The 25,663-nt window shown below is 46.7% G+C and overlaps 1 protein-coding gene and 1 pseudogene across 3 annotated transcripts in view; both read left to right on the forward strand.

Annotated features, from left to right (window-relative positions):
- Positions 1–1,897: 1,897 nt before the first annotated feature.
- Positions 1,898–25,663, forward strand: part of DPF3 (double PHD fingers 3) — a 195,158-nt gene continuing 171,392 nt past the window's right edge. For both annotated transcript variants that reach the window (XR_014005920.1, XM_081186344.1), the window contains exon 1: positions 1,898–1,983. Coding sequence is in view for 1 of the 2 variants with exons in the window: in XM_081186344.1 (XP_081042470.1) it covers positions 1,952–1,983 (32 nt within the window). In the remaining variant the exon portion in view is untranslated. The remainder of the gene's footprint in view (positions 1,984–25,663) is intronic.
- Positions 14,160–14,557, forward strand: LOC308584704 (small nuclear ribonucleoprotein F pseudogene; annotated as a pseudogene). The gene has a single exon. The product of its transcript is annotated as a small nuclear ribonucleoprotein F pseudogene (transcript).

Here is a 25,663-nt window from a genome sequence, read left to right on the forward strand (position 1 = left end):
CTTGCTAGTGAGGGATGATGGGAGTTGTAGTCCAAAAACAGTGGCACTCGTGTTGTCCCTATTGTTTCAGTAGGTTGTCCCGTTTTGTTTCCAGTTGCCCCAGATAACAATACAAGACTCCTATTTCTACTGATTGCCTCACATCTGGTTTGGAGGAGAGACTCTCTCAATATCTCCTGAGAGGTTGTAATCACTGTATGAACCCCTGACCCCCCTTTAATTAAAAAACAAACAAACAAACAAACACAGAGGTATTTGACAAGACCCACAGTATTTTAAAAATTATCCCCTGTCCAAAGCCCCACCCTTCATTTTGCCCCCAATAAAACATGGTAGCTAGCTGAACAAGGCTGGCTATGCTGGCTCATGTACAATTCTTAGGATGCAATTTCTTCAGGTATGCAGAGGTATAGAAATACCTGTGTTCATGCCTGTAATTTAAAAAGGTAGTGGATGCCAGGGGAAAAGTAACTGAGGGGAGAGACCAAAAAGCAACAACCCTGGTGTGGATGACAAGTAGTAGAACACCCGTGAATATCCATTACAGGGGTGGGGAGAGGAATGTGTGGAAGCTAGCTAGCATGTCTAACACACACACACACACACACAAGAGAGAGAGAGAGAGAGAGAGAGAGAGAGAGAGAGAGAGAGAGAGAGAAAGTAGATCCCGACGACTCATTTATGATACCAGGTCCCTATCTGGAAGTACCCAAAGTGTCCTTAACAGTTCAGTCCTCAAACGTCCAGTGATTAGGTTTCACATACATGCCTGCTGAGTGTGTTCACTCAAAAGTTAGTCTCATTGAGTTCCATAGGCTTCACTGCCAAGTAAGCATGCATGGGATTTCAGCTTACTCTCAAGTGGGTATGATTTCAGCCTTTAGACACATCAAAAATCTTTCAGCTCCTCTTCTGGGTAATTCATTTGCAGACTCATGTAATTAGCCACAGGTAAACTCAGACGTCTTGGTGTCTTACCCAGAAATAGGGCTCTGTCTCCACTCCTTTCCCTTGCAGTCAGAAGATCTGCTGCCTCCGAGAAGTTCCTTCGCTGCTTCGGAGCACTTATATGTATGTGCTTTAATGAAATGTAGGCGAAGCTCCCTCCCTCCCGCTCCCTTTTCTCATGTCAAAAGATCAGACAGGTCAGGTCTCAACACGCTACACCCAGACGATCACGCTTCCAAAAAGTTGCTTTGAGTGAAACAAACAGGCGGTCGGTTTGGCCACTGTGCATTATGTAACTAGTGCACTGGCTGCAGAAGTTGGATGACTGACACAGAGAAATTCCTGGCGGAGGGGGAAGGGTGCTGCCCTGAAGTCACTGTAATTACCGAGCGGCGTTCCAAGAAACCTAAAGGGGAAAGTGGCTGGAGATCAAGGCAAACAAAATGGAGACCACCATGTTTTGTTTTGGGGTTTTTTAATACCCCGAACAACTAGAACGTGCAACTGAAGAAGTGGGTGTCAGCACACATGTAACCCCCCCCCCCCGATTAAATGGCACGAACCCAATCCTTGCATATGAATAGTTGGAGGAGATGCTCTTCGGGAAACGAGAAGCTATGGAAACAATGAACGAACTATGTTTCACCCCCGCGCGCGCACACCCACCCCACGCTCGCCTCTGTGCGTGTGCGGTTTTGTTTGGTTTTTTTAAAGACCCAAACTATTATTAAAAACTCTTGAAACTCCCCGCTATCTAAGTTCGAGCGCCGATTGCCCCTCTGCCGCGTCGCTGCCCCTTTAAGACCTGCTCTCTTAACAGTTGCACAGAAAGGGAGTGACCTCTGGGCTTTGACAGCTCCCCTAATAACTAGCAGAGCCCTGGCTCCGCCCTCGGAGTTTGATTGGGCGGCGGGCCGGTATCCACTTTCTCGATTGGCCGAGCGCTTCCCCTGAGCGAACCTTTAGAACTCCGAGACACAATATTCTGTTACATTGTAGCAAAATGGCGACTGTCATTCACAACCCCCTGAAAGCGTAAGTAGGAATCAAAAATGTACATATTCCGCGTGGTTTAAATATGAAAAAGGGCGCCTTTCCGATGCATGCTGCCAGACTGAACCGGGCGTCTCCAGACTCCCAGCTGCTCTATCCTTCCTCGCTCTTTTCTTTCCTATCTCCTCCTCCTCTCTCTCTTTCTCTCTCTTTTTTGTGCAACACACACGAAGTCTCTCGCTCGGTAATTAATAAGAAATTGTTACGTCCGCGTCCTGCTTAATTGATTGGCGGTGATGAAAAGAAAGCGGAGTTTCTGGGCGCTGAGGCACCGGCGCCGCTCGCAGCTCTCGGGGCTTTTTCGGCTCTCGGGGACGGCAAGGTTTTGACGGATCCCCGAGGGGGTGCGTTGCACTTGACAGAGTCCTGCGCGCGGCGTCCGGGCTGCCTTTGCAGCGCTGTCAGCGTCCAGCACAGAAAGATCGATTGGTGGGAACCGGGCAAACAAGGACTGGCTTGGAAAACGCTCGGGTTGCAGTTTCGGGAGTTGTTTTCCCCCCTGTTTGCAGTTCGGGGATGGCTTGAAAGCTGCGGGAGGGAAGGAGTTTGAGTCGCCAGCGTTTGGCTGGCTCGTTGTTGGCAAAAGGGCAGCACGGATCTTTTCATGGCAGGACAGTAGGGACATATTAGCCATTACACTTGCATGTGTGTGTGTATGGGGAGAGAGAGACCGACTTGTTCTAGATGAATGACTCGGGTTGGTGGCTGGTTGCTTTTGATAAAGCGCAGGAAGTCCGGCGATCTGCTTTGCATACCGTTCGATATATATATATATTCGCTTTTAAAAGTAGAGGATGCCGGAGCTCGATTCTGGAATGCATCCACTCGGTGGACGCCGCCAGGGTGCAATTGGGGGTGAAATCTGGCTGCTCTCCAGATCATCCAGAAAGCCCCGGTGTGCAGGTTCTGGGGGCAGCCCTACTACGTCGGGGGCGGGGTGCGTGTGCGTCTTCCTAACCCTGGTGGTTAAAGGCGGGTAGTTTTCTTCGGAACCTCCCCGGTTTTTCCTTCTGGTCTGCAGCACACACAGCCAGCTTAATCCCTCCAGGCATTAAAGGGAGAGCGGGATTTGGCAGCGCGACTGGGGATGGCGGGGTTTTTCCTTAACCTTTTCAGGGTTACTTCTGCGCTCGAAGGAACCGGCGCTCAGCTGCAACGGGGACTGGATCGGATCAGGGATCCTGGCGTGGTAGTGGCGAAGGGGAGGGAAGCCCCTTTGGGGCTGCTTCGCTACCACTCGCTGAAGTTATCCGGCACGGGGTCCTGCCACCTTTCAGCCTTCCTTCCTCCGATCGGGGAAAAACACACACACTTCGGAGGGGTGTTCCGGGGATACTCGCTGATGTGAATGGATGGGAGGAGGGGAGAGTAAACCCGAGGAAGATGCAGCCTTAATTTGGGACGGCGGTGGGGGTTGGGGAGAGAGGATGCACGGCGAGCTGTCATATTTAAATAACAGACATCTCCCCTCCCCCCCTTTCCCTTTCTGGAATGAAATATTTGCATAATGAGACCCTTTCCTTTAGTGAATTCTAAGCAGGACCGTCAGGGAAGCGGCAGCTGCGATTTTCAGATCATTAGCGAGCGATCCCCTTCCTGCGATGGTGAGGGAGGAGAGTGCGGGGCCACACAAAAGTCGGTGGCCAAAAGCGGGTGGACGATGCAGCTTCCCAGCAAAGTTTAAAAACACCGTATTTGTCACATCCGTATCTCGCCCTTCCTAAGAGTGGCTCGGGGCGGCGCACGTGGTTTTTATGAAAATAGATTGCTAAAAAAAATCCTCATAGCAAACCTGAGAGCTAGGTAAGATTAGAGCAGACGGTGAGCTTCGTGACCGTAGGAGCCAACTCCTCAGAGGCCGAGGTCTCTTCGCCCCCCCCTCCATTTGAGGGGGCCGCCCCCCCAAGTTGATGGGCATTGCCATGCAAATGGTGTGCGTGAGCTGCATCTTGTGATCGATTATGCGGGGTGGGGGTTACCCCCCGCAATATTTTATTCAAGTTGGCACCCCTGTTCGTGACTATTGAGGGCTGGGCGAGGGTGAACCCAAACCAGTATGCGCTTACAACTTGTGGAAGGGAGCTGGAGTTATGCTCGCTTGGAGTCGCACGTGTTACGTCGGTTTCAGGGGGGCGAGGTCGCTCAGTCCTCCTTGCTGAAACCCCCAAGTGCAGCAGTTAGTGGCCGCCTTGACAGCTCAGCCAGCCCTGCCCCCTATTGCCTGCGCGGTCCCGATGCAACCCTTGCACCTGAGTCAGCCCAGTATTTGACTCCTGCTTGCAGAGATCCGCTGGGAGAGCAGCACCACTCGCGGGCATGTTTACTCGGAAGTAAGCCCCGATGGCCATAGGCTTGGCGAAGCCCACAGCCGCCAGCACGAAGCCATAAAGGCTGAGTGGAAGTTTCTTTTCGAGGAGCCACTTCCGGAGGGGCTCCCTCGAAGGAAGGGCAATATTTTCATCGCGAGCCTGGAAGGGGGCGGGAGGCGCGTGGGGGGTGGATCCGGAGTCGGGCCTCGCTGACATCATTGGTGCAAACGAAGCGTGTGCGCCCGGCGAAGTAGCAGAAGTGGGAAGCCGCTCCTAGCGCGGCGCTATTAAATTTCTTCGCGCCCAGCAACCTTGTGCATCAATCATTTCCTGCCCCTCCACGTGACCCGTTGGGAGCCCTTTGCTGCCCGCCGATGAATTCATCTTGCGGCCCCGAGTTCGCCCCCCGCCGACTCTCTCCCGCTCTTTTAAAGGGGCAGAACCAGGCTTTTAATATAATTAGCCCTCTCCTCTCCTTTCAACACCGCCCCCCGCGCGGGGGTGATCGGAAAGGAAACAATAGGCAGCGCGCGGACCAAAGATGCTTTCCTAGGAATGGGTGTACAGTACGTGTGTGTGTGTGGCGTTACTGTCCATTTTCCAGATTCACAACTTGCGCCGTTTTTAGTGCGCGTTAGTTAAACGCAGTTAAATACTATAGAACGTTTCTTTCTTCTGGAAAAGTTGCTCATCAGGATAAACCGTATAAATATATATCGGCCATATAAATATACATCGCGCCAGCTTATGAGGGCAAAGGCAGTCAAGACACATAAGGGGGGCAGGGGGGGGGGTCGCATCGCGCTGCGTCTCAGCCCCGGTGTGTCCTTCCTTCCTGACAATGAAAGGGAGCCGAGCATCCTCTGCATTTTGATTGTGATGTCTCAAAACAACTGGCGTCCCCGTCTCCCCTAGCAAAGAAACTGGCCTCGAAAAGGTTTTCCTGGTCACCATCGTTATCGCTCGACCTCCCAAATCAACGGCCCCTTAAACTCTTTGTATCCTTGGTGTATAACAATCCCTTCGTTTTCAGTCTAACACCGAACTAGGCAGCGCTATTAATTCCACGTGGGGAATATAAAGTACTGCATTTCCAGTCCCGCCGGATACTCGGAAGAAATACTTTGAAGTTCCCAACTGGAGGCACTGGGGGCCCTTTTCTGTTTGTTTTCAATTTCACAGTGCTCTCCTCCTCCTCCTCCTCCTCCTTTCCTACAATAGCTATGCCTCGGCAGATCCTTTTGGGTGGCTCCGGCGCTTCTCCGCTTTCCCTCCCTCTCTTCTGGGATTCAGCCAATGGTGTGACTGCCCATTGTGTTGTTTCTCCCGCTGAACACCTTGTTTGCCCACACGGTGCGAAGAGGCAGGGAGCATCTAGAGGGCTGGAAGGCTGGGATTCCTGAACCTGGGCTGTAGGGGGGTGGGGAGGCTAAGAATGGGCAAATGCCTACCTTGGATAAAGATGGACTACCTACCTGTTCTTGTCTGAATTGGAAAAAATAGACTCCTCAAGGGAGGCTTATTTCTGGTGGTGAAGGCAGTAATATGTGAGACAGTTTGTGCAACCCTCTCCTCCCTCCCTTTTGACCCCAAATCTCTGTTGACCCTCCTTTATTCACCTTCTATTTTTCCCTTTTCCTTTCTGGGCCTGCCTTTGATCAAGAAAGGGAAGCTGGCGCTATCTGGACAAAACTTGCAGGATCAAGCAGCCATAAACAACTGAAACTTTTTACATTTGCTTGTTTTGGAAACTTATTGTCTGTCTGTCTGTCTGTCTGTCTCCAGTAGGGTGTCTCTCTCCACCCTGTATTTGCCTGCCATTGCCTTATTTTAACACCCTGGAGGGCGGGGATTAAATGATGTTCTTATCACTGCCTGTATTTGGATTCTGCAGTGTCTTCTGTTGGTTGTCTGTTGATGGTTGTTGATATTGACCTCATAGTGGACAGTTGGGACAGTTGGCATCCACCTGCCTCAGGAGACAATGGAGGAGTGTGCCTTTGGGAGTAAAGTCAAACTGTTGAAAGGCTGCAGGCGCCTGCTGTGGAGACCAATATGGGAGAGACATGCATTGTTGCAGCTGCTGCAGCTGCATCATGGTATTTTTTCTCTCTGCGCTCCTCCCAGCAGTCATTCCTCCTCTGGTCACTACTATACATACACAACCTGTTTGTCTCCAGGCCCTGTGGCCACCTGAAGTCTGAAGAGATGTCCTTGCTCACGCAAGACATAATTTGTCCCCCAGCTCATCTTCATCCCTGGATAACTCACCTTCTTTCTTCCTCCCAGCAATCTCCTGCGGTTCCTGCTCATGAGAAGTGCTAAGAAAGTTTTATAGAATTCCCCTCTGTTCCTGCTATACTACCAGGGGTCGGTGCCCAAGGCTACGTACATGCCATACATTTAAAGCACATGACTCTTCTCAAAGAATCCTGGGGATTGTAGCTTTTTGAGGGGTAAACTACACTTCCCAGGATTCTTTGGGGGAAGACATGTGCTTTAAATGTATGGTCCGTAGGCAGCCTCACCAATGCAATCTTCCTCCTGGTTGGTGATCTCCATTCTGATCTCATTGGGAGAGAGAATCAGCCTCCAATGTAAACAAACAACCACAAAATGAATGACTGTTCACTTTCACAGGCTCCACTCTTTACAATTTCCTCAGTATTTCCTTGGGAATGCCAGCGTAAATGTTGCTTGCACTAGGGAATTCCCACCCTTTTCCTCCCCTACAGGCCTATGCTACCTTCCAAAAACCTCTCCTCAGTTAAGTCAGGGGTCCTTAGTAAAGGGCTGGGATGTGGAGCAGGGTATTGCTCTTCTCTGCTGACCAAAGATGCTTTTGCCTGATTGCAGACTATTACACACCCCATCTCCTGTAGTGCTCTGCATCCCGTGAACACTGGAAGTGGCCTTTTGAGGGTAGCAGGAGCCGAGAGTGGGGAGACAGGTCGAGAGTTCATTGGGGCAAGTGTCCCTTCTGGTCATACTAGCAGAATTGGGTACAACTCAGTGTTTATGTGGAATACATACATATGTGTACCAACACACACACACAAAATTTGGGATAACATGTCATGCACCTGACAAAATGGAGCATAGCACATGAAAGCTTAAGCCACAATATATCTGCTAGTCCTTACGGTGCCCTGAGAGTCCTCTTGTGTGTGTGCTGATGAAATCAGCAGCCATCATGTGCTTAGTAACTAACATGCCTCAAACTATTGCCAGGCTTAACAGGCCTGAAAACAAAGAATAAAAAAGAAGAATGTAGTCACACAGAAGTGTCCAAGCCAGCCTGGACTAGTTCATTTGCATGGAGGTGGTTGCTGTGTGTCTGAACCAAGCCTGAGGAGTCTCATTGGTGAAGGAAACAAAAAGACCCCCTAAATATGATCATGCCTTGATCTAAACCTGCACTGTGATGAAGTACAGATGAAGATAATTGTACTTTTAAAAAAACAAACAAACAAAAAACCACTGGAGTTTAATAGCTACCTGCTTGCTGGTTCAAAAACACAAGTCTGGCATTGAGTAGTCCTTTCAGCAGATGTTAATCATTAAAAAAAAAAAGAGTCTTGAGGCTTAAATCTATGGAGCAATGTGCCAGCAGAGATGCAGCTGGGATGGAGAATAACAGCACATTGTCACAATCTGATGGTGGTCATGAGCCAATCCAAAATATTATGCTAAAGCAACAGCTCTGCTGTGTTAGCAATTATGCAAGTGACAATTGCCACTGTTTAATGTAAGCAGATGGGGCTCATGGGGCTTGCCAACCTGGGAGGGTAGCCCATCTAGGAGAAGGAAAACTCTGATCCCAAACCTCTGCTGCCCTGCACGCTATCTGCAGGAGAAGAAAAGATTAAGGAGTAAACCCTTCACAAATCTGGTCCCCAAGACGCTTGGTTGGATGGCGTATTGTATGCTTCCTTCTGACAACAACTGCAACCAAGCTGGTGCCAAACATATTGCTCTGCTTTCTTTGGACCACTTGAAGAAGGCTGAGAGGGGGGTCCTATTGTCTGGGCAGCCCAGGACTTCCATCCACACTGCCCAGGCTTGTACATTGGGGATGTCAATTCAGTGATGCTACCCAATGGTTTGACTTCACTCCCGTGCTGCCCCATTCCAGCCCTTTCTGTGACATTTTTATGACATTTTGGGACTACTTCCAGGTTCAGTGCTATGCATGTGTGATTGCGCGTCATTTGGATGTGCCTAAATTGGTCATTGCCTGTATTAAATTTCTATACCGCCCTTCATCCAAGGATCACATGGCAGTTCATGATATAAAAACACAAAATACATAACATAGTAACAAACAAAAACAATATCCCCACCCCACATTGATGATTAAATTAGTCAATGGCCTGGGAGAAGAGAAATGTTTCCCCCCACTGCTTAAATATATGTAACAAAGGCTCCAGGCAGCCCTCACTGGTCCAACAAGGCTCTTCTTACATTCTTAACTTCTGTGGCTCTCGACATTTAGAAATGCTTTTTGAAATGCATCCCACTTATAATTTGTTTCAGAAGCAAAACCATCCTAATCAGTAAAGCTCTGTCATCCTTGTATCTTTGACCTCTTGGAAAAGTGTTGGATAAATATAGCCACAAGATATGTGAGTGGATGTGGATGCTGAACGAAATGGACTAGAGATAGGAAATGAGAACTGCTATGAGCTGGGGGAAGGGTGTACTATTGGGGAATCTGGAAAATGACAGGTTCCCCTTTTATTTAGTTGCATGAATGACTTGATTAGTTGCTTAAAGGTAAAGGTAAAGGGACCCCGACCATTAGGTCCAGTCGTGACCGAATCTGGGGTTGCGGCGCTCATCTCACTTTATTGGCTGAGGGAGCCGGCGTACAGCTTCCGGGTCATGTGGCCAGCATGACTAAGCTGCTTCTGGCGAACCAGAGCAGCGCACAGAAATGCCGTTTACCTTCTCGCTAGAGCGGTACCTATTTATCTACTTGCACTTTGACGTGCTTTCAAACTGCTAGGTTGGCAGGAGCAGGGACTGAGCAACGGGAGATCACCCCGTCGCGGGGATTCAAACCACTGACCTTCTGATCGGCAAGTCTTAGGCTCTGTGGTTTAACCCACAGTGCCACCTGCGTCCCTGATTAGTTGCTTAGTGCTTTTGTAATTTGTTTCCTCAAAATTCAAGTCTTGCACAGCCCATCGATGGAGTTGGCGTCATAAATTTGTCATGGGGTGGGAAAGGAATTTCTCAAAGCCTCTACATTTGTTTATACATACTGTATTCTCCTCCCCCCCCCCCGCCCCAAAGCCCCAATAATAGCCTTGGATGGGAATAACATTCAAGGGACATGGAAATCAAAATTGTTGCAAGAATTCTAAGCTACAAATCCTCCCTATTTGTGGGGGTGTTAGAGGAAAGGATTTTCATAGTAATGGGGAACATATTTGGGGAAAGTTTTCGAATTGTGTTAAATGGGTTCCACATTCAATCTTTTTCAAAGAAAGTCTGCAGAAATAATGGGTTCTTGCACTTAAGTATGACTAAAATCAATGGGACAAGGTAACTTCTGGTGAGACTGTCTCAACAATTTCAATGAGATTTAAGTACAATGTAACTTCTGAGGGTGTTATGAGATGAAGTGGGCTTTCCACATTGCACACTTATCCTGGGAGATGAATCACAATGGATTATTAAGCAATGGACTCTAGATTTTATCAGTCTGTGTTCTGATCACATGTTTGCAATCTAGGCATGTGGTTTTGTGAGTGTTTTGATGTATGTTGTCAGTTACCCTACACTTTCTAATTCAGTTTCTGGTCATTCGACTGCTGCTTCAGTGAGGTCTGGAGACAACATCCGGGCAGTATAACCAGCTTCAGCAATTTGCTTTCTTTATCAATCCTTTAATAGTGCAGCGAGCAAGTTATGAAATAGGACTGCCTAATAACAATTCACACGTCACATTGTACACTCCTTTGTGATAATCACAGGGTGTTCTATTCGGAACAGAAACATGTGAACAACTCATAGGCTAAACTAGTAGAAACAACACCAAACCAATATTAATCAGAAACAAGCAAGTATTGTGGGGTTGCATAGGGCAGGTATCTTCAACTTTTCCAGGGCCCAAACATGCATTTGGGGATCCATTTCTTCATCTTTTACCATATATTTGCATGGTGGTAGTGCTTCTACAGTGACCCGCTTTGAATCAGGTCAAGCCATGACCCACCAGTTGAAGACCAGTGGCAGAGGTTTTCAACCTTTCTGAGTCCACGGCTCCCTTGACCAACTCCTTTGGTGCCCCTGTGGGGTTAAGGAGCCCAGTTATGTCACCCCTTGCCTACAGAGCTGGCAGCGTCTCACCCTTTTCCTAACACCCTCCCTCGTGGAGTGTTCACTCAGCCTCCTCTCCACTCCCCTCTCTTTGGGAGACTTCCGGGCAGCTGCTGCTGCCACCCCTGGTCTCTGAGCTGCCACCCCATCCCTTCCAGAGGCACCAGATGTGAAAGGGCATCAGAGGAGGGGGAGGGAAGGAAAGAGGGACAGAGGCCAGTGCTGCCTGCGGCACCCCTTGACCATCATTCAAGGCACCCCAGGGTGCCACAGGACACTGGTTGAAAACCGCTTGCATAGTGTATGCTATCAGAGGAAGAGAGTGAGAGTTTGTGGGAGAGGTTAGAGGACTACTTATTGAAATCCAAACTGATTTGTGCTTGTAGTGTTATATGGGCAGTTATAAATAAAGAAGAGTTTGGATTTGATGTCCTGCTTTATCACTACCTGAAGGAGTCTCAAAGCGGCTAACAATCTCCTTTTCCTTCCTCCCCCACAACAAAAACTCTGTGGGGTGAGTGGGTCTGAGAGACTGGGTGACTAGCCCAAGGTCACCCAGCAGCTACATGTGGAGGAGCAGAGACGCGAACCCAGTTCACCAGATTACGAGTCTACCGCTCTTAACCACTACACCACACTGGCTCTCATACTTTCAATAGCATTGGCTCTTGGGTGGGGGGCATACTGCTTTGTTTGCAATAGGTGTATGTCCCGTAGTTTCCTGCTAACATCCTGTAACTTTTAATATCACAAATGTTCCGAGGTTATGGTTTCTTTTTGTCCCTCCAGACTGCAATAATGCTGTGACATTAGGGAAGCATCCAAAGCCACAACTCTGTCCAGGAGGCCACAGTGCGCTCGCTACCTGTGTGATGAATAACTAACCAATTCCATTAGTTTTCTCTGCTGGAACTGTTTGAGGAGCACAAGTTGTAACACGGTAGTAGCCTTCTGATCCCAGAACAAGAGAAGTGGGATGGCGTAGAAAAGCAATAGTTTATTTTCCTTTTGAATGAGAACATAACAAAGGAGAAGCATGTTGTAATCAAATTTTAAATAGTTCTCTCTTAAACCACTGCAAGAAGCCCTGGTCAGGAATTTTTCATGACATGGTTTATAGCCTAAAAGAGCCCGTTCGAGCCACAGATTCCAAGCCAATGGCCTCAAGGAAGGATTTAATTTAGTGTCTCTGAAGTTTTTGGCATGGCCTCCAATACACCAATTCTCCCCTCATATGGGAATAGCTGATGAAGTTCAGCAAAATGCATCTTAGGTCACACTTTCCCTGGCTGGGTGTTGTAATGTAAGCAAAATACAACTTCAGCCGCTGTGAATCATTTGATGGCATGTTCAGCAGTGCCCAGAACTGTTGCATCTTGGCAGAGAATGAGATGACAAATTCCACAGCCGTATGGTGTGAATGTAATCACAACAGGGTGTTTCCACTGAATCTTGACTGGTTTCTTATGGCACTTGCTCCTCAGGCAACTCTTTTGGGGTGTTACTGATGTGGGCTGCTTCACCCAATTATTTATATTTCATCAAAAGCTGGTGTTCAATGTTATATTTTTTAATTCTGCAGAGTCTAGTTACAGGGCGTGCCAATTCTTCACTGAATGGAGGTACTAAAACAAAATGGTTTTATCTTTATTCAGTTTATGGGATCAATGTTGCGAAAGATCCCAGTTTGCTAAGAACTGCTTAGCCTTACTTCTTATAAGTAACCCAACTGAAATAAATGGGAATTATAGCCAACATTTTGCAGGATGAAGGGCAAATAATAATTCGCTTCTAGCAATGGAAGTAATACAGCTCACCTTGCTGCTCTTACATAGATCTGTTGGTCTCACCTGCACTAAATATTGAAATATTATGCTAAAAGCTTAATTGCCTAATATTGATTATAACTTGCATTACACTTCCCCCCCCTTGTTGTCTCAATTCCAGATTTATGGGTTTGGTCATGGTTTCTTAGTGCTGAGGAAAATGCATTCTGCACATGCTCAGTGTCCCCGTCTTACTGCACATCTTCCAGGACTGAGTCTTGCCATGACAGTGGTGTGTTGGGGTTCAGAAGTTCTGAGATTGGTCAACCCGGATTTAAATAATACCTTAATCCTCTCCTTTTCCCTCCCAATGCCTTTTACAGTGCTACCTCAGGTTAAGAACTTAATTTGTTCTGAAGGTCTGTTCTTAACCTGAAACTGTTCTTAACCTGAAGCACCACTTTAGCTAATGGGGCTTCCTGCTGCTGCCACACCGCCGGAGCACTATTTCTGTTCTCATCCTGAAGCAAAGTTCTTAACCCGAGGTACTATTTCTGGGTTGGCAGAGCCTGTAACCTGAAGCGTCTGTAACCTGAGGTACCACTCTATTCTATTCCTGGGTCAGTTTTATCTGAGAGATTGACAATGGGCTGCTTAACAACCAGAGAGTTTCTTTTTCCTGGTCACCTTCACATGGGATGATGGTTATAACCCAGCATGCCATTTTGCAAATCAGGGGGCTTCCCTTAAGGCATTACCTAGTTCCAGAAATAGCTATTGGGTGGCTGCTTGTGACTGGGGCCTTATGCATTTGGCATTGTACCCCACTTTACAGAGACTGAGAGTGATTCTTGTGGTGGTTGAAAGAGGCGCAGCCCCATCGGCTGATGTTTCAGCTCATTACCACCTGAAGAACGGAAATCTTCTACAAGCATTTAGTCTTGGGGAATATTTCTAGCCAGACAGAGGTTAGTAACTAATCATGAAAAATATCTATTGTTATCGTGATGACAGACTTCTTCCTCCTGCCCTCCAATGTATATTCCAAAACACTATGTTCCAAAGGCTAACTAACAGCACAATCCTAACCATGTCTACTTAGAATTAGGCCCTATTGAATTCCTGGGCTTACTCACAGGAAAGTGTGGTTTGGACTGCCGCTTAAGAGGAGCTTCGCTTGATGTTACTGTCATTGGCTTAGCTGCTTGGACACCGAGTGGCAGGCCCAGGGAAGGAGAAGACTGCAAAAAGAAAAGAAGCAAGAAGTTGCCTGGAAAAGGCAGGAGGGGAGTGGTTCATCCACAGGCCTGAGGGAAAGCCAGTGAGAGGAGACAGAGGCAAACTACACACAAATGTGAGGAAGCCCTGGTAGCAGGTGCTAGAAGAAGAAGAAGAAGAAGAAGAAGAAGAAGAAGAAGAAGAAGAAGAAGAAGAAGAAGAAGAAGAGGCGGCGGCGGCGGCAGCAGCCTTTGGAGGTTCTGGTTTTCAGCCAGAAAATGGGAAGGGGATGGTACAAAGATGTACTTAACCCTTTCCCTAAATAACCCCCCCTGCCAACTACCTATTTCTACAGGGTCGCTGTTAGGTTTACAAAACACTAACAGCGTGTGCTTCCGGCAGCCAGTGTAGGGGCATAGCTGTCAACGTTTCCCTTTTTTAAAGGGAAATTCCCTTATTCCAAATAGGATTCCTCGCAAGAAAAGGGAAAAGGTGACAGCTTTCTCACATTGGTACCTGTGAGACCAGCATTCAAATCCTCATAAAGCTCACATGGTGGCCTGCGAGTAATTTTTTTGTTGCCGCAGCCGCCCTTAGGTTGGTCTGGTTGCTATGAGTCTGCCTCTCAATCCAAAGCCCTTCCTAAACGGGCTGACTGGGAAGCCAGTGATGGTGAAGCTGAAGTGGGGGATGAAATACAAAGGCTACCTCGTCTACATCAATTGCTACATGAACATGCAGCTTGCCAATACAGAAGAATATATTGATGGTGCATTATCTGGACACCTTGGTGAAGTTCTGATAAGGTGCAATAATGTCCTTTATATAAGGGGTGTGGAAGAAGAAGAAGAAGAAGATGGAGAAATGAGAGAATAACTATTTTGGGGGGAAAGTTGTTGTTTTTTAACGGTGCTAAGAAATTTAGTTGTCCGGTTTTGTTTGTTTGCTTTTTGAAGGTTTCGTCAAGTAACATTTTTTATGGCCAAAAAATAAACATTGTTATGGAAGAAAAAATAAAAAATAAAGCTCATGTGGTGATCTTTAGCTAGTCAATGTCTTGAAGCCAAACCTACTACCTTGTTGTGAGGATAAAATGAAGAGGGTAGAATGATGCATGGCACCCTGGGCACCTTGGAAGAAAGGTGGGAATGTAAAGAACAAATAAAACAAATGAATAAGCACACAGGACTCCATGGGCAAGGGAATTCTGAACAGAAAAAGAGTCACCAGGGAAAGGGATAAGCACATGTGTGTGTGTGTGTTTGTGTGTGCGCGCGCACCCACCCACTACACCTCCACTCAGAAATTGCACCCTCCTGAGAGGGGAAGGAAATTGCACAGAGAAGCTGGGCACCTGTTCAGAAGCTGCAGATGTGAGAGAAGCCCACTGAATTTAAATAACCATCCACATTTTTGGCTCTTGGCCTCTATCCAGCTTGCATTTGCATAGATCGAGTTGCTGTTAGTGGCACAGGAGCCAGGGCCAGTGAATAAGCTGGCAACCCTGTCAGCCCTCCACATTTTATGCTTTGAAGAACTAATTGGTTTGGTCAGCTGAGAGCAAATTCTGTGTCTAGTGCTATCCGTCAGCTTCATGTGAATGAACTAGTGAATAGCATGTAATTTAATAGTCACAGATGATGGAAACTTGGACTACAAGATCTGTTTCCTGATTAGTCACTGCCAGTTCATATCCCATCAGTGCGTATGTGAAGTTTGATTGTTTTGTCCTAATGTGCATAACATTATGCTGACATGTTTGTCATTTTGTTGCCCGTTCACCCACTTTTGGAAATTATTTTGGAGGCCTTTGAGGTCTGTTTGGGTTTTCACAATCCTGAATAATGCAGCAGCATCTGCATAACTGGCTACCTTACAGCTCACCCCTGACTGCCGCTTTTTTTGTGAATAAAGAAAACAGCACCAAGCTCTCCTCTGTTTTCGTTTTATTCATTTGTAGTAAATGACTTCCATTCATTTGCTATGTTAAATTTGAAATTCTGTCTCTCATCTCTTAACAATTTCCCTGTAATTGGCCCTAATATTTGGATTTTTTATTCCTTCTGGTATCCATGCCACTTCTTCGCTTGTATTACAACAGCTTATCAAAACCTTGCTTTCTTTGTCCAAGACTGATTTCCTTTTACTTCACTGATATCTTGTAACTCCCCATTCCCCGGATTATAACCCATTGGGCAGGACTCATTGGGTTTTTCCTTTGGAAAGCATCTAGTTGTAGGCATCATTTAAATCATGAGTGGGAACATTTTCCAGCCCTAAGGCCACATATTTACCTTCTGGGAAACTTATTGAGGATCATATATGAGTGGTGGGTGGGGTCAGAGCAGTGCCAGATTTACATATAAGCTAAACAAGCTATAGCTTAGGGCCCTACTCTCTTGGGGCCCCCAAAAAAATTTAAAGGAAAAAAACCTGGATACACATTTCCGAAATATAAGATAAAAAACAAATAAATAAAACCTACATACAGCAGCAGTGTTTTGTGCTGTGTAGGCTCCTATGATGTAAGTAATGGGCCCCGCCTGCTAGCCTGCTCCCTAAAATATCACATATTTTGTTATGTGCAAATGGCTTTAGATACCTATTCGGTCCATAAATTACCATATAGCATATATTCAACAAAAAAAAAAACAAAAAAAAAAACAGCGACAATTTGTTGTTGACAAAGGGCAGCTGGACATATGAAGGGCCCCTTTACCTTCAGTAGCTTAGGGCCTCATCAAACCTAAATCCGGCCCTAGGTCAGAGGCAAAAATAGATGGATCAACATTATTTTTTTTTAAAGCATGTTCAGTAGGGTAGTTTTACTCACCCCCTCTCCTCGGTCCAGATAAGCAAGAGGCAATATCAGAGTTCAAGGATACATTCCAGCTACACAAAAATGCTTGATGGTTGCAGCAGGACCAACGAGGAATGAGGCCTAGGGAGAGCTCACAGGAGAAGCCTGAGAGGATGCATGAACCTCCGTGGCCTCAGGTTCCCCACCTCTGATTTAAACATTGCCACAGAGATTTCTGTGATCTCATGGCAGGACTTTTGGAAACTCCTTCCATTGCAGAAATTGCTTGCAAACTGCGGCTGTCTGGCATTTCTGTATATGCTTTATATGCATGGCAGCATTTTTCCATGTGACATCTTCTCCATGAAATGGTATGCAGGACCATATGTGTAAAAGCTGCCTTATTCTGAGTTAAGATTATTGCTCCATCTAGTTCAGTATTGTCTACACTGACTGGCAGCAGCTCTCCAGGGTTTCAGACAAGGAGTCTTCCCAGCACCCTCCGGATATGCCAGGGATTTAACCCGGGACCTTTTGCATGCAAAGCAGATGAGCTAAGCAGCCTTAACCCCCAGAAGGTTCCAAATGTTCCTTTCGAATGCTGCAGTGGGGCCTTGTGTGAGAGAGAGACCCAGAGGGAAGAAATGTTGGGCAGAGAGAGCGTACACTCCTGCCCCACTGCTTATCAGCTATAAATTCCCCTCTCCCCAAACTGCTTTCCACAAGTTGCATGGAACCTATATTTAGCCCCAGAGCTTTTATTCTTTCCCTGTGCCCGCAGAGCCCTCTGTGTGGCACCATTTTGGGTAGCATATACTTGCAAGAGCATGCTCAAGGGTGCATGGTGTGAATAACAAGCTGCTATGGCTGTGGAAGAGAGAGATTAATCAGATTCAGTGAGGGCTACTTCTACTTCCTGTATGTTAGCACTGTGGGAAATTGGTAGATTTGGCAACTGTCTCTTCTGACTTTGAATCAGCAGGTGTCAACAACTTAGATATACTTAAAACTATAAGATGATTGTTTTTAGACTCTGGACTGAATGATCTTATGCGCCTATTCCCACCAGTCTTTAGATGGTAATGTGCACTGTTCTACTTACTTCAAAACTGGTAAGTCAGCCCTGCTGCTCATTCTACCGACTGGGGCCCTGAACCGTGCCTGAAAGTCCTGCCCTGATGGCACCCGCTGTATTTGCATGGAGTCAGGGTGGTGAGCAGAGCTAAGAGTTTGAATCAGGAGTCAAGCAAGGGTGCTGTGAAGTTTGTGTGTGCCTCAGATTCCTGCTAAAATAAGAAAGCTTTAAAAGAGGGGAGCAAACTCTGTCTGGTGTTGACACGGACTAAGTCAGGATTGGTCAACCTTGTGTGCCAGGGGGTGTGATGTGCATCCCAGAGGCGTGGCCCACACTGCCACCAGTGGGGGCGTGGCGCCCAGCACCAGGGGGGCCCAGCCTCAATGGCACCCCACCCATCCCTGTTCCTCTGCCAGTGTATAGTGCATGTGTGCAGACGTTGGGTATTGCACCCCTTTTATGCTGTTTTCTCACACCCACCTAGTTTTGAAAATATATTTGTGGTCCTTTCTGCATGCTGGCTCTATAGTAACAGCCAGCCAGGCTGCCTTCACCTTAATGTAGTGTCACCATTCACTCAGTGAGCAGCAACTAGTCTGCATCTGGCTGCACCAGTCCCTGATGGGGACCCTCCAACTCCAGCCAAGGTAAAAAGTAAAGGACCCCAGGGCAGTTAAGTCCAGTCAAAGGTGACTATGGGGTTGTGGTGCTCATATCGCATAAAATGAGGGAGCTGGGGTTTGTCCACAGACAGTTTTCCGGGTCATGTGACCAGCATGACTAAACCACATCTGGCACAATGGAACACCATGACAGAAGCCACATGATGCTCACCTCCTTTTCTGTTGATGTCACTACTTCTGACCCCTCAGATACCTATTTATCTACTTGCACTGGCGTGCTTTCAAACTGCTAGGTTGGCGGGAGCTAGGACAGAGCAACAGGAGCTCACCCCATCAAAGGGATTCGAACCGGCGACCTTCTGATGGGCAAGCTCAAGAGGCTCAGTGGTTTAGACCACAGCGCCATCCGCTCCAGCCAAGGTACACAATGTGAGCTCCTCATAAAATGCAGTTCCCATCAGGGGACTGGAATAACCACAAGAGTTAGAGGCATGGTGTGTGTGTGTGTGTGTGTGTGTATGACAATAGTAAAGACTGCCAGTTACCGAGGCTTTTGGCGCCTTCTTCACAAGCCCTGTTCTCCATGTCCTCTGCCAGAGCCCCCCCCCCCCTCCTTGCTGCTTCTCTCCCTCCATGTTTATGCCTGATCCCTCCACCCTTTCCCTGTGCCATCCCCTGCAGGGCCAGCAGTTCAGCCTTCGTCCTGCATCAGTTCACGGAAGCAGCACAGATAGCAGCATTATTTATTGAAAACTTGATGTGCAGGTGTGCAGTGAGAAGGAGCATCCATAATTTTTTTTAAAAATGGGACTGTCATTTCCATGACCATTAGCCCAAGGAGAACAAAATGGAAGGGAAAGCATCCTTCCCACAATTCCACTGTAAAGCCAAAGATGGAATGGGGGAAGGGAGGGGAGGGAAAAGGTGCCAAACTGGTTCTGCAGGACGGAAGCCACTCCTCTCAAAATAGTAATAATACCACACTGCTGATTCACAGGACACAGAAGGCAGTGGCAAAATGCAGTAACTCAAAGTTGGCGTAGAACTAGTCTGAGAAATCTCAGAATGAAGAATCAGAAGTACAGTAGTGACATAAGTACTTCCCCTCTTTCTTTTTCCTTTCTCCTCCTGTGATGAGGCTGCATTTTAATATTTTAATGTTTCAATATTTTAATGTTGTATTTTAATCTTGTTTTTAAATTGTATTCATTCAACTTGTTTTTATTATTGCTTGTTAGCCGCCCTGAGCCCGACCCTGACATATGGTTGTCAAGCCTCTGCTTAAAGACCTCCAAAGTGGAGTCTCCTACTTTGGAGGTCTTTAAGCAGAGGCTTGACAACCATATGTCAGGAGTGCTCTGATGGTGTTTCCTGCTTGGCAGGGGGTTGGACTCGATGGCCCTTGTGGTCTCTTCCAACTCTATGATTCTATGATTCTATGATTCTAGAGAGGACGGGGTATAAATAAAAAATTATTATTATTATTATTATTATTATTATTATTATTATTATTATTATTAGTAGTAACCCCACCCTGGAAAAAACACACACACACATGGATGGGCTCCTGGCTTAATTTGGGGGGGGGCAGTGAACTTTTAACAGGATCCATGGTTCTTCAGTGGTGGAAATTGGGAGGACCTTTGGTAGAGAACAACCCTTTTGAGCTGCCCTTTTTCCCCCTAAGGAGGAAATAGCAGCTGTTAGACTTCTTACAGGAGTGACCTGCTCTTTGCATATCCTATGCTGAACCTTTGCATAAAGAATTTGATGCTTCTAAAGCATTTCACTTCTTCCTGCCTCAGGCCAAGGATTGGACCTTACAGACTGTGTGTGTGTGTGTGTGTGTGTGTGTGTGTGTGTCTTCATTTTGTGAGGTTTTCTCCGTTCTTGCAAGTAGCACCATGGTGTCATCAACCATGAAAAACCAGCCAAAGATTGCGGCCAGCTTTTTCATCGGACAGCTACAGCTCAGCAGCTGGATGTGCAAACATTAATAGGTAATAATGTTTCTTTTCTGTTGGTGAAAAGTTTCACCTCCCTGATTCCTGCACATCAAACATAAAAGCAAAAGAGCAGGTCAGCACAGGTTTTTTTTGCCTGGTTAGTTGGCAATGTTTTGTTGCTCCCAAGTAAAAAAAACCAACAGGAGCTATATATCTTCACACTCTTGAGAACACTTAGCCCATTTTCACAAGACAATGAAAACCCATTTTGCATTTCCTGCGTCTGTAATTCAAATGCAAAAGTTCCATTGCTTATTAAGTAGATTCCATTAAATAAATGGTTCTCTTCTCTTTCTCCCATTTCAGCAAAGTTTGCATATGCAAATAAATGGCGCAAGAGCACTTTTAGAGCTTTTCCAAGTGGCCAGAGGGCCAAACTGGATGTTACACAGGCAAAATGAGCAGTCTTCCTTCATTCCCTCCTTTTTAACTGAAAAGCACCCCCTGACTGCTACCAATTTGACAGGAGGAAAGGAGAAATGAGAGACAGAGATGCTTGTTCCTTTCCCCCTTCTGCTGTTTCTCAGCTCAGAATTGCAATTTCCAAGCTTATTTTTTTCCTGTATGGTGAGAAAAGATAACAGGAATCCTGTATCTTTCCTCACAAAGAGGGTAGTACTTTTGAGCTGAAAAATGGTAGGAAGGGAAAGGGTTAAGCAATGCCTCCTGCCCCACTCCTCTTCTGTTCCTTGACGGCAGCCTCCAAGGCTGTTTTTCAGCTAAAAAACAAAAACAAAACAAAATACAGGACTTGGAAGATTCATACACTTCTTGGAAACATCTGAACTTAAGATGAGTCTTCTGGGTCAGGCCAAGGGCCCATCTAGTCCAGAATCCTGTTCTCACATTGGCCAGCCAGATGCCTGTGGGAATCCTGCAAGCAGCACATGAGTACAACAGCACTCTGTTGTTGTTGTTGTTGTTTAGTCGTTTAGTCGTGTCCGACTCTTCGTGACCCCATGGACCAGAGCACACCAGGCACTCCTGTCTTCCACTGCCTCCCACAGTTTGGTCAAACTCATGTTGGTAGCTTCGAGAACACTATCCAACCATCTCACCCTCTGTCGTCCCCTTCTCCTTGTGCTCTCCATCTTTCCCAACATCAGGGTCTTTTCTAGGGAGTCTTCTCTTCTCATGAGGTAGCCAAAGTATTGGAGCCTCAGCTTCACGATCTGTCCTTCCAGTGAGCACTCAGGGCTGATTTCCTTCAGAATGGATAGGTTTGATCTTCTTGCAGTCCATGGGACTCTCAAGAGTCTCCTCCAGCAGCATAATGCAAAAGCATCAATTCTTCGGCAATCAGCCTTCTTTATGGTCCAGCTCTCACTTCCATACATCACTACTGGGAAAACCATAGCTTTAACTATATGGACCTTTGTTGGCAAGGTGATGTCTCTGCTTTTTAAGATGCTGTCTAGGTTTGACAACAGCACTCTGCCCACCTCTTATTCCCAGCAGCTGGTATTCAGAGTCATCATGTCTGTGACACTGGGAGACAGGGGTGTAGAACGCAGCCATGGCAGCTAGTAGCTGTTGATCATATGCTTTCACCCTGGTCATCCTTCACACAGAAGAGAAAGCAAGACGAGAAACACCTTTGGTGGAAATGGGTATTTTGGGCCTGTGTAGGTTTACATTCTGCCTGGGTCCAGGGAGTGATGCAGCCATCCCTACCCCCAAACCCCAAGGACTGAAGAAATCTCTGGTTTCTTCTGATGGTTGTTGGAGGAGAGGGTGTTGGGAGGTGCATTAGTGGCCACTGTGTGACCAGTGCATCAAGTCAACAGGCTGTGGCCTCGTCCTGGTATGTGATGGGGACCAATATGTCTTTGCCCTTAAAAATGGGTGGGAGATGGCTAGTGTTGATGATGTGCATCTCCTTTGCTCCAGAAGAGGGGTTGAGCAAAATCACATTCAACTCTTCCCCTCAAACTCTTCTGCTCTGGTCAGACCTCACCTGGAGTACTGTGTCCAGTTCTGGGCACCACAATTCAAGAAGGACACTGACAAACTGGAACGTGTCCAGAGGAGGGCAACCAAAATGGTCAAAGGCCTGGAAACGATGCCTTATGAGGAACGGTTAAGGGAGCTGGGCATGTTTAGCCTGGAGAAGAGGAGGTTAAGGGGTGATATGATAGCCATGTTCAAATATATAAAAGGATGTCACATAGAGGAGGGAGAAAGGTTGTTTTCTGCTGCTCCAGAGAAGCGGACACGGAGCAATGGATCCAAACTACAAGAAAGAAGATTCCACCTAAACATTAGGAAGAACTTCCTGACAGTAAGAGCTGTTCGACAGTGGAATTTGCTGCCAAGGAGTGTGGTGGAGTCTCCTTCTTTGGAGGTCTTTAAGCAGAGGCTTGACAACCATATGTCAGGAGTGCTCTGATGGTGTTTCCTGCTTGGCAGGGGGTTGGACTCGATGGCCCTTGTGGTCTCTTCCAACTCTATGATTCTATGATTCTATGATTCAATTTCTGAGACACCAAAGAGGGGCAAGAAGCAAATATTTCCCTTCTTCCGAGCACTCCTGTTCCTGGGCAGATAGTGTCTCATAGCAGCCATGCCAGTGGGAAAGGCTCACACATTTGCATGACTCAGGGGTCAGCAAACTTTTTCAGCAGGGGGCCGGTCCACTGTCCCTCAGACCTTGTGGGGGCCGGACTATATTTTGAAAAAATAAATAAATGAACAAATTCCCATGCCCCACAAATAACCCAGAGATGCATTTTAAATAAAAGCACACATTCTACTCATGTAAAAGCACGCTGATTGGGCCGGATTTAGAAGGCGATTGGGCCAGATCCGGCCCCCGGGCCTTAGTTTGCCTACCCATGGCATAACTCATCTGATGGAAGAAAGGGGGAAAGAGTTGTAGCTCAGTGATGCTGCATCTGTTCTGCATTCAAAATCCCAGGTGCAATCTCTGCCCTCATCTCCAGGTAGCCCTGGGAAAGACTCCCTGCCAGAAACCCTGGAGAACTGCTGCTATACAGTGTAGTCTCTGAGCTGGATGGACCAGTGGTCTGCCTTAGTGGGGGGTGGGGGTGGGAGAAGGCAGCTTCTTTTGTTCCCTGTTTCATGGCAGCGGCAAGGACCTTTAGTACATGGAGTACACCTTGCTGAACCCAGCCGGACTGGTTGTTTATGTCATGTTTAAAAATACAATTTCTTCTTACGTGGGAACTTGTGCTTCCTTTCCTTAAAACACTGTCAGCGCAAGACTCATGAAAAGCACCACCCGCATGATGCTGCCAGATGTAAGCACCTGCTTTTCATAGTCCAGTCCTGTTAAATGTGCCAAAGCCCATTCATTTCAGTTTGCTAAGCCTAGGTGCCTTTAACTCTGCATAGAATGGCTTGCAGTCTAGGCACATCTCTGAGTATGCTGGGGCTGCATTCCCTATTGCTTTTATAGGAAGAGAGCTAAGAACATGCTTAAGCCATACACTTAAACCAAAGGACCTTAAAAATGCTTTAACTTTGGGTGGACTTATACCCAGTGCCCCCCCCCAAAAAAAAACATTTAGGAGTGCTCTCCTTTTCCTACTCATATTGAAATACTGCCTCTCAATGAGGCCAAACTTAGATTCACAAAATGTTTAGGGATATGCGTACCTCCAGAAAAAAACACTGCTTATACCCTAAGCCATATTACCCCAAGTATATTTCCTGACTGAATCATTTGTATACACCTTGCTAACACGGTGTGTGTTTTAAAGAAAAATGAAGGCTAGATGGAAAATTATTATTTTTCTCAAAAAAGAGAGAGGGGAAAAAAAGATTAGCATCAACCAGTGGGCTTCGGAGGGGATGCCTAGAATTGCGAGTCTCCTAATAACATTGCAAGAGTTGGCAGCTCTGTGGTTGTGCATCTGAAGAGAGGATTAGGTAGCTTTCTTATCTCTGGAGTCCACCACCTGTGCAGATCTTGCTAAACCATCTCTGCTGGAGATGACCTATCTCTGGCATTCCCTTCCTGACAAGCAGCATTTTGCCTCTCTGAGGAAGCGCATTGCACCAAATTCCAGGTGCTTTAAAAAAAATGAAAATCCCAGGGATGTTACCAAGGCTCTTTAAAATCTTCCATTTATTATTTCAATCTGGAAACAAACATTGTTTATAAGAATTCTGCTTCAGTGGAAGCGTGAAGTACCTTTCCTTCATGGACCAGCATAACAAGATAAATTCCCCAGACATATTAAAAATAAACTTCTTCATATCTATTAATGATCAACCTGATGATGTCTTATGCCTTGTTGTGATTTTTAAAAATAAAAACAAATTGCATTGCCCAGCATCTGTTCCTTATGAGCATGCCCAAGCCAAAAGGAATGTGACACAATTGCAATATTGGGTCACTTATTATCATAGCACTGGCAGTACATTACTGCCTAAGATCACTTTTCTCCTATTAAGCGCTCTGTTTAGCCTTATCTCAGTCCTCTTTATAGCTTGGCGTATTTCTTAATGAAAAGTCTGCTCCTAATTCAACCCCACACATAGACTAATCCAAGAGGCACATTGCACTGATACACACACATCATGTGCTAGGAGCCTTCCTCCTCCTCCTCCTCCTCCTGCTTCCTCCAGCCGTGCATTTAATTGCTTTTCTATCCCTTACAGGCCAGGCATTTTCTTTTTCCGAAGGTTGAGTTTCTCTTCCCTCCCCGTTATTTACTTTCTGGTTTTGTTTTCCTTGCAAGCTTACCCACCAAATGCACTTTTGGGCTCTTCTGTCTCACGGTATGTCTCCAAGGTTAGCCATTGCTAAGCAACCGCCACACAAAGTTCAAGGCTGGTCAGCCTACCGCAATGCATTTCCCAGGTTATCTCTGATACGAAGTTAAGGGCGGCTGGAGTTGGGAGGAGGGGAGGCACTCCTTGGGAGAAGGGGGGGAAACGTTCGCCGCTGAGCTGCCACTGTGACTTTGAGCAAGGCTCCGGCCAGAAAAATGGATTTCAGATTCCATCTGAATGCTTCTCTTCCTTGGTAATGGAACGGCCCACCTGAGCTTATGTCCCCCATCGTATTAATTCCACCTCTGCTCAACTTTCCCAGTCAATTAGCCGTGTCTATCCACCTCTGTAAGCAACCACATGTGACTCTTTGGGGAAGAGAAGCAGCTGCTGCAGGGATCTGGGGCTGCAGTTCCTTTGGCAAGCTCTCGCAACAGCAACCCCTCCCCCCCCCCTTCCGACACACTTGGAGCATGGTTATCAATCAAGGCATGTCAGGTTTCTCTTTCAGACCCATCTATCTTTGGGGTTTGGCCTCTTTCTTTTGTTCCATTTTATACCATTTTATGTATGGTGCTGAATTCTTAGCTGTTGATTCAAATGGTTTTCTTTAGGCTGAGTGTGTTGCTTTTTAGCAAACCTCCAAGTCAGTCGGTACCTCTTGCACTTAAGGTCTGAGTGTGCCATATAAATGAGGTCACTCGCAGAAGTCCTACTTGGGTGGCATATAGAATCCTAGACTTGGAAGGGACCCCGAGGGTCGTCTATGATCCAACCCAGCCTCCTGCAATGCAGGAA

This window comes from Podarcis bocagei (genome assembly GCF_964188305.1).
Source record: "Podarcis bocagei genome assembly, chromosome: 1".
In the NCBI taxonomy this organism is placed as follows: domain Eukaryota; kingdom Metazoa; phylum Chordata; class Lepidosauria; order Squamata; family Lacertidae; genus Podarcis; species Podarcis bocagei.